Genomic DNA, 8,355 nt, shown 5'->3' with positions numbered 1-8,355 from the left:
AAATAAATAAATAAATAAATAAATAAATAAATAAATAAAATAAAATAAGAGTAAGCTGAACAAACAAGGCAATAATGTAGGAATGTATGTGACGTCCTACAGATGCGAATGTGGGCTATCTAGAAATTCTGGAACTCAAATTGGCCACTCCTTACTCAGGTTAAATGTATACATAATATTATGACCCAGAAATTCTACTCCTAGGTATTTATTAGTGGTAGTTGATAATATTTTCACCTATTACTTCCAGTTCTGCCACTTCTAGATATATTGTAGGACTATTTTCCAACATCTTTGAAAGTTGGGTATGGGTATTTTAGCTGGTCTCTGACAGTATCTAAAACCTGCTTTGAGGGCTGGAGAGATGGCTCAGTGGTTAAGAAAACCGACTGCTCTTCCAGAGGACCCGAGTTCAATTCCCAGCGCCCACATGGCAGCTTACAACTGTCTGTAATTCCTGTTCCAGGGGATCCAACACCTCACACAGACTTACATGCAGACAAAAACACCAATGTACATTAAATACAAATAAATAAATTATATATATATATAAAAAAATAAAACCTGCTTTGACTAATGAAATATAAATGGTTATGCTATGCACTCTTCCTCTTAAGAGACGAAACCATCAAAGCACATGTCAGAGTGAAGACTATATCAACCTGCATATGGTTATAATTACAGTGAGCTGATGAACCTGCTGATCTTGGAATAACCTTATATAGCAGAACTGAAAAAAAATCCACACTTTTTCAGAATAGACAAACAACTTCTAGTTTACAAGCTGGGCCTCATAATTCAAAGGCAATGAAAGTAAAGTTTCTAGCATTACTGACACAGTCTGTGCTAAGTAAATGCTAGCTCTTTTCTTGCCCTTCCTTGTATTATACCAAGATGGCAGGTATGTATCCTTACCTGGATCTGTTGGGAGAAATGTGCAATATCTTGATCTGGCTGATTCCCAGAGGCCAGCATTCGACTTTTGTTTTCCATGAACTGCTGAAGCTTGCTGGAGAGCTGCTCAAACATCTCTGCCTGGGGCAGGAGCTTCTTTAGGTTGCTCTCTTTTTCTTGCTGCTGGCGCTGGAGCTGTTCGAAGCGCTGGCTCACCTCTGCCAGTTTGCCCTGCAGCACTGAGGCTGTGGTGCTGTCAGCAGTCTCCATGAACTGAGTGACCATCTCATGGGTGGCTTCCAAGCTGCTTTTTTGTCTAGCAATGTCTTGTTTCAGTTTCTGTCATCAAGAATGAGTCTGTCAGTTAGGGCTTAGTTACTCTAATATCTTTGAGTCATTAATTAATAACTTTTAATAACTCCATGATCAATGAGATTGGGAGACTGTATGAACCTGAAGAACACTACATCCTTTTAGTTCTCTATCCATCTCACCAAATTACTTTGATCCCATCACTTTTCTTTGGGTTCAACAGAGGTTTGAAAATCAGGGAGAAAATTTTTCTCTCTTTTTTGTGGTGCTGAGGATTGAACTTGTCCATCTTAAGTGTGTGCTCTACCACTGAGCTACACTCCCAGTCTGAGTGGCAGAAACATCTGCACGGATTAGTCAACACCTGTAAGCCTTTTAGAAGATTCCTGGATAAGAATTATTCTCCTGTTACTTTTTCAAAGTTAATAATATTATTACAGAAAAGACAAACACATCCTTTACTATGACACTCAGGACAAAATCTTACCATGTTGTTGGCCAAGACTTCCTGGATGACTCCTGATGAGAGTGATGCCACCTGCTCCCCTTCCAGGTTTTGTTCAACTTCCCTCATGGACTGCAACAGGTTCTCTAGGCTTTCCTGAACACTCTGAGATTGAGCAATCGCCTTCTGCAGCAAAGCAGAGCGCTCAGCCAAGCTACAGGAGAGGCTCTGGAAGCGGCTGAATATGGAATCTGGAAGATCAAAGCCACAAGAAGAAACACTGTATACTAATTTTATAAGGTGTTTTGAAGAATAAAAAGCTGGGTGTGGTGGGACATGCCTGTAATCCCAGAAGAACTTGGAGGCCACCCTGAGCTACACAGTGAGTTCAAGGCTAGGTAGGATACATATATAGCAAGTCTCTTGATGTGGGATTTCCCTCTCTATGCTATGAGTATGTTTTATTATCACTGGTTAATAAAGAAGCTGCTTTGGCCTATGGCAGGACAGAATATATGTAGGTTGGAAAACTAAACTGAATGCAGGGATAAAGAAGGTGGAGTCAAGTAGACTCCATGTAGTTGCCGAAGGAGAATGCCAGCCAGTCACTAAAGGAACAGGACACGTACAAAATAAGGTAATACCACAGTCACATGGTAATACATAGACTAATAGAAATGGCTAGTTTAAGATGTAAGAGCTAGCTAGGAGCATGCCTAAACCATTGACTAAACAGGGTTGTAATTAATATAGTTTTAGTGTAATTATTGGGGTCTGGGTGGCCAGGAAAAGAACATCCAGTCTCCGTTTACAGTCTCTGGTATCAGGAAGGAAGGAAGGAAGGAAGGAAGGAAGGAAGGAAGGAAGGAAGGAAGGAAGGAAGGAAGGAAGCTCAGTAGTGTATGCCTTTAATCCCAGCATTCAAGATGCAGAGGCAGGTGGGTCTCTGTAAATTTGAGGTTCCCCTGGCCTATATAATGAGTTCCAGGACAATTATTGTTACATAGTGAGACCCTGCCTCAAATACAAAATGAAACAAAAATCAAACAAAATACTCAGAAAGTAGAAGTATTTAAATTGCATACATTAATTAAAAATAATTCAAGTTAAAACAAATGGAATATTTTTGAAGTATATCAGTATAGTAGCCAAATTCAATAATTAGTTATTTGGCATTCAGTAAGAGCCAGGAATTACGTAATATGCCAAGGACTAAAATAGTTAAGATAAAGTTCTGGTCTTAACAAAATGAAGACTGCAAATCAGCACTAGTAGAATAGACATAACAATTAACTATAAAAAGCCCTGACTACTATACCGGTACTAGAAGCACATTCTAAAAGAATTCAACAATAATTATTTCTTATTCTTTGCTTTTTGAGTGACAAGGTGTGGTGGTTTGATGAGATGTTCCTTCATGAGTCTTTGATACTTGAATACTTGATCCCCAGATGGGAAGACTAGGAGGATGGCCTTGTGAAAGTGTGTCACTGAGGGTGGTTTTATTTAAGGCCCCAAAAGCCTCCTGATGCTCAGTGCACTCTCTCTGTGTATCTTGCTTGTGGTTCAAGCCATGAGCTCTCAGCTCTTCCTACCAGCATGACTTTGCTCTGCCATCTGGGACTCTGGCCCTCTAGAACAGTAGGCCCAATTAAATGTTTCCTAAATAAGTTGCCTTGGTAGGGGTGTTTTTTATTACAGCAAAGCAGCTAAGATACTGGGTTAATGGTTAGGATTTGACAAAGGCCATAAAACCTCAGGTTTGTCTCCTTCCCTTTCTCCCCTTGACTCTTGGCAAGTAAAAAGGATAGATATTTACGGCATACAAATCATATTTTAGAATGTACACACATTATGAAATGACTGCATCAAGTTAGTTATCATGGTTACTTCACGTACTTAGCACTTTTCATGGTAAGAACATTTAAAAATTCACCCTCTTAATAATTTTCAAATATATAATGCACTGACTAAAAAGCCATCATGCTGCACCTTTGGCTAAATCTTGAAAGATGAACAGAATTTCATCACTAGTGGAGAACCCAATGAAATAAATGTTAGGTAAGAAACAGAAGAAACTTCAAAGGCAGTAAAACTTGAGAATGGCAAATTTACTTAGAAAATGAAAGAAGCACGGTACAAGTAGACAGCAGATACTGAAAGGGTTGAAGGCAGTGGGTAAGAGTCTCCAGTGTGATAAGAGAGTTCACTGGAAAGTGAGCTCTGTCCGCTGCCCTTATCTTAGTGCTCTGGATACCCGCTGACACTGTGTGCTGTATACTGCAAACCAAAGATCACAGTAGACCTAAGGGGGTAGGAGTACCGCTACTGTGCCATACTTGTGGTTTCTTGAATAGGCCTGGGGTCCAGGGCTGGCTCTCCTTCAATTTCCATTAGGTCATGGGCTGCTTTCTGAAGCTTCTCTACAGGGACTTGGTGCTCAGCCAATTCTTCCTGTAACTGCTGCTTGTCCAAAACAAAAGCAAACAAACAAATAAAAAACAAAACCCCCACATTTCAGTGAGTAATTAAAGGTGATTCTATCAACCTAAAATAGTAGCCAACCTTATAGAAATATTCTATTTATCCACAGACATAGATATTAAAGAATTTATGAATAAGACCTTGCTTAAGCTACCTCAACTAATGCATTAGTATTTATTTTATTAGTTCCCTCAAGTCATGAAATAGAAGACCTTGACACACAAACATGGTCTGCATCTGCTTACCTTTGTTGTTGCAAGCTGCTGTTGCAGGATTGCAGGGTCAGAGGCAACAGGTTCTGAGAGGAGCTTCTTCACACTGGCCTCACAAGTCAACAGCCACGCCTGCAGGCTGTCAGCGCTGCTCTGGAATTGCTGATACTGGCCTAGCAGCATGTTCAAGTGAGAGCCCAATCGTGTACACTATGCCAAAGGAAGAAAGAAGCCAAAAGGTAGCAGCTTCCAGAATAGTGTTCAAAGAAAGAACCCTGTCCTGTTGGGGATGAGGGGGAGGTCACTGCAGCTTCACACCATGGGTTTAGTGTCTACAAGCAAGTTCGTCATTATTCGTACTGTACTAGTCATCTCACCCTTTGATGTCCCTGGGAAGACTTAATGATTTACATGACATGCCACCAAAGAAATACACATTAGACTGTAGGCAAAAGTCAGGAATGAAAGGTGAAAAAAATGTTCCTTTTGGGAGCTGTTGACAGGGAGTGGTGTGTAGATTCTTAACTTTAGGAGGAACAAAGATTTTTTTTTTTTTTGGGGGGGTGGTTTGTAGGAAGATAAGGATTCATTCTAGAACACACTGTATAGGAATAAAGACTGTAGTTGGTTTAAATTTTTGCTGTGCTATGCCTCTGATAAGCCCAAGACAATGGTCAGGACACAGGAAGATGAGCACCTCTCCCTTCCCCAATGGTGAGATACACATCCCAACACTGATGGACTAGGTGTTAGACCATGGACCCATAGTCTGCATTTTTTGTATAGCTCATGAAACCAATTTGCTTGTGGTTAACACACGGTGGCCCATATTCTGAGCCTTAGAAACTTTTAAACATGGTTGTTTGAGGACTGCCATGATTGTTTCTCTGGAGGTTGATGGGGGTCTTCCCTTACCTTAGAGTGGAGCGTGCTATATCTTTCTGTTGCGTCCTTCAGCTTTTCATTCACTAAGTTTCTGGTAGCTGATGGTTCCTGGCCTTCCTCAAAATTGTTTTCTGTGTCTAAGACTTTCTGTCCTGAGATAGTCACAAATCTCAAGTCTCCTTTGTGGGAAATGACATCCTCTGAGAAGCTTCCTTGCCGCTTTAGCAAGGAGCACAGGGCTTCAGGACTGCTGCTGCCCTTATGCATACTGTTCAGCTCATTCTCAGATCGTTCTAGCCAGCTGTCAAATTCCCTATGATCTTGCAGGAACTTCTGTAGTTCATCTCGCAGTGTCTGCGTCTGCTTCAGCTCTGCCTCTGACTGGGCCAGGGAAGCTGCATATTGTTCCTTCAGTTCACCTAGTTTCTCTTGTAGCTTCTGTCGTTCCTCAGGTGTAAGATTGTGACCATGTTGGTTCAGGAAGGCCTGAGCTGACTGGGTGGCCACAATAAAATTCTGCTGCTGAGACAGCAATTCTTGGTGACGTGCCTGGTGAATAAATCACCCCAAAGATGATTGTCAGTGGGAAAGTGTGAACAATTGGTTATTTACAGCTAGAGGTGGAACAATTTCCACGTCTGTCTCAAAATGCCACTCACTGTAGGACCAAGTGTGGCAGTATATGCATTTAATCTCTGTGAGTACAAGGAGAACAAGCGCTATATAGTGAGACCCTATTGCAAGGTAGATAATATCATATTGAAAATGAGATATGTGAATGTCAAAAGATGTTACAGGTCTCCACTAAAGTTATGGAATGAGTTAAGGATCAGATATGATAAAACTCTACATTGAAATCCTAAGAATAAACAAATAGAAGAATATATTAAACGTGGGAGTGGTGAAGAATACTCTTTAGAGAAAGTAAACTCTAAGCTAGGATCTGAAGAATAAAAGAAAAAATTAACCATGAGCCATGCCTTCCTTTATGTTCAGCAGTTAAAAGGAAAGAAAATTCTAAGAGCATGCAAGAGTTCAGGAGTGTGAGAGCTCGGCAGCTGGAGACTCAAAGTGAAGGAAGATGAAGGATGAGGTCAAGTAAGCAGAAACAGATCCTAGGAGGGTGGTAATAATGACAGTAAACCATATTAAGAGTTTGGACTTAATCTGGAAGGTAAAATAAAGTTATGTGAAGATACAGCATCTTATAAATAAGATGGCTCAATATGGGAGAACAATAGAAAAAAATCTAGGATGGTTATTAGTTTGGGAAGTTAGGAATATGCAAAGAACGGGTTGGATGAACAGGCAGGTGAGGTCAGGCTGCAGATTACAGACAAAATTTGTTTTCAAGGAATTTGTCAATATTGGTATCTGGTATATAGACAAGGGTACCTAAGAAAAGCGTATTGTTTTGGGGTGTATGAGTTTCTATATGTGCACATGAACAAGTGCATGCAGGTGTAACCAGAGATCAATTCTGGGTGCTGTTCCTCAAAAGCCACCCACATTATTTTTTTTAGTTACTTTCTCATTTGGACCTGGAATCAGGCTAGGCTGGCTGGGACCCCCACATGGAGTCCCCATGTTAAGATTCTTAGCATGTCCCACTATGACACATTTTAACATGGGTTCTGATATTCAAACTTGGATCTCATGCTTGTGTGGCAAATAATTTACCAACTGAGCTATCTTCTCAGTACCAGGAAAGTATATTACAACAGAAAAAAAGAGGCCTGGATCTACCTGGAAGGATAACAGTATCTCAAAGGCTGACCAAAGGAAAAGAAGGATAATCAGGGTGAAAAAATGCTAGAATTCAAAGCAGAAAGCATTTCAAGAGAACAGTTGCCGGGCAGTGGTGGCGCACATCTTTAATCCCAGCACCCGGGAGGCAGAGGCAGGAGGATCTCTGTGAGTTCAAGACCAGCCTGGTCGTCTACAAGAGCTAGTTCCAGGACAGGCACCAAAGCTACAGAGAAACCTTGTCTCGAGAAAAAGAGGAGAGAGAGAGAGAGAGAGAGAGAGAGAACGAGAACGGTCACCAGGTCGTGGTGGTGCATGGAAGGCAGTGAAAAGCGGATCTCTGTGAGTTCTGGTCTACAGAGCAAGTTCTAGGACAGCCAAAGCTACACAGAGAACAAAACAAAACAAAAAGAACAGTGTCCAAGCTGCTGTGATATCAAAGACACAAACTAAGGCTGTGATCAGTTTTCTAGAGTGAGACAGTTTCTTTCTAAACCCATCAAAGACAAGCTAACGTCCTTACCTTCATTAACTCATATTGCCTGTCCAGTTTCTCTGGTACTTGGTTCACCTCCACATAACCATCGGGGGCATCCAAGGCTCGTTTTTCAAGGCTAGCTCCAGAGAGTTGCTCCATTCCTAGAAGGCTGGCCTGCAGCTGTCTTTCAGATGACCCCACAGAAGTCACCCAATCCAAGAGAGCATCAATCTTCCTCCTGTTCTCTGCCAGCTCGGTTGCTGCTTTACTCTGAAACCCAGAGGTACTCCAGTGAGAACACCATCGGCACTCCACTGTGTGAGTATGGGTTAATAAGGCAAGTGGGAGACAAGACCAGTGCTAAAAAGTGATGCTCTGTCCTGCTGTAAGATCTTTCCATGCAACAAAGAATGGGAATCTCCTAAAACTTGTGAAAATAGTTATTTAAGATAAACTCCAGCTTTCCTCAATACAGAATAGCTTAAAGAAAAATATCCAAAAATACTGCAATGAAATGGACAAATGTCAGAATTTAGAAAGGTCCTGCAGACGCAGCACTATTCCTGGATCCTTCTTAACTAACTATGCAGAGGTGACACACTCGGGGGAAGAGTAAGATGCACCATAGGTACCATTCTTACCTGGCTATTCTTTCCTGAAGACAACTGTCACCTTTATCTCAGCCAAACTGAGCACTTAGTTGTTAAATTTGCCTCTCAATTCTACTCTCTAGTTCTTCAAGTATTTTACTTAAAAAAGCTACACTAAATCAGGCAGAGTGGCGCGTGCCATTAATCCCAGCACTCAGAAGGCAGAGGAAGATGGATCTCTGTGAGTTCAAGGCCAGCCTAGTCTACAGAGTTGTTATACAGAGAAACTCTGCCTTGGGGAAAAAAAAA

General features: G+C 41.3%; 1 protein-coding gene across 1 annotated transcript in view; it reads right to left on the bottom strand.

Annotated features, from left to right (window-relative positions):
• Macf1 (microtubule-actin crosslinking factor 1) overlaps positions 1 to 8,355 on the bottom strand; it is a 342,147-nt gene that overhangs the window by 96,224 nt on the left and 237,568 nt on the right. Inside the window, exons 43-48 of the mRNA XM_026782286.1 lie at positions 7,502 to 7,726; positions 5,263 to 5,781; positions 4,381 to 4,557; positions 3,991 to 4,114; positions 1,694 to 1,902; positions 916 to 1,233 (exon numbers count right to left, since the gene is read on the bottom strand). Of these exons, the coding sequence (XP_026638087.1) occupies positions 916 to 1,233; positions 1,694 to 1,902; positions 3,991 to 4,114; positions 4,381 to 4,557; positions 5,263 to 5,781; positions 7,502 to 7,726 (1,572 nt within the window). The remainder of the gene's footprint in view (positions 1 to 915; positions 1,234 to 1,693; positions 1,903 to 3,990; positions 4,115 to 4,380; positions 4,558 to 5,262; positions 5,782 to 7,501; positions 7,727 to 8,355) is intronic.

This window comes from Microtus ochrogaster, chromosome 10, assembly GCF_000317375.1.
Source record: "Microtus ochrogaster isolate Prairie Vole_2 chromosome 10, MicOch1.0, whole genome shotgun sequence".
In the NCBI taxonomy this organism is placed as follows: Eukaryota; Metazoa; Chordata; class Mammalia; order Rodentia; family Cricetidae; genus Microtus; species Microtus ochrogaster.
This window is presented reverse-complemented; position numbering and strand designations above follow the sequence as displayed.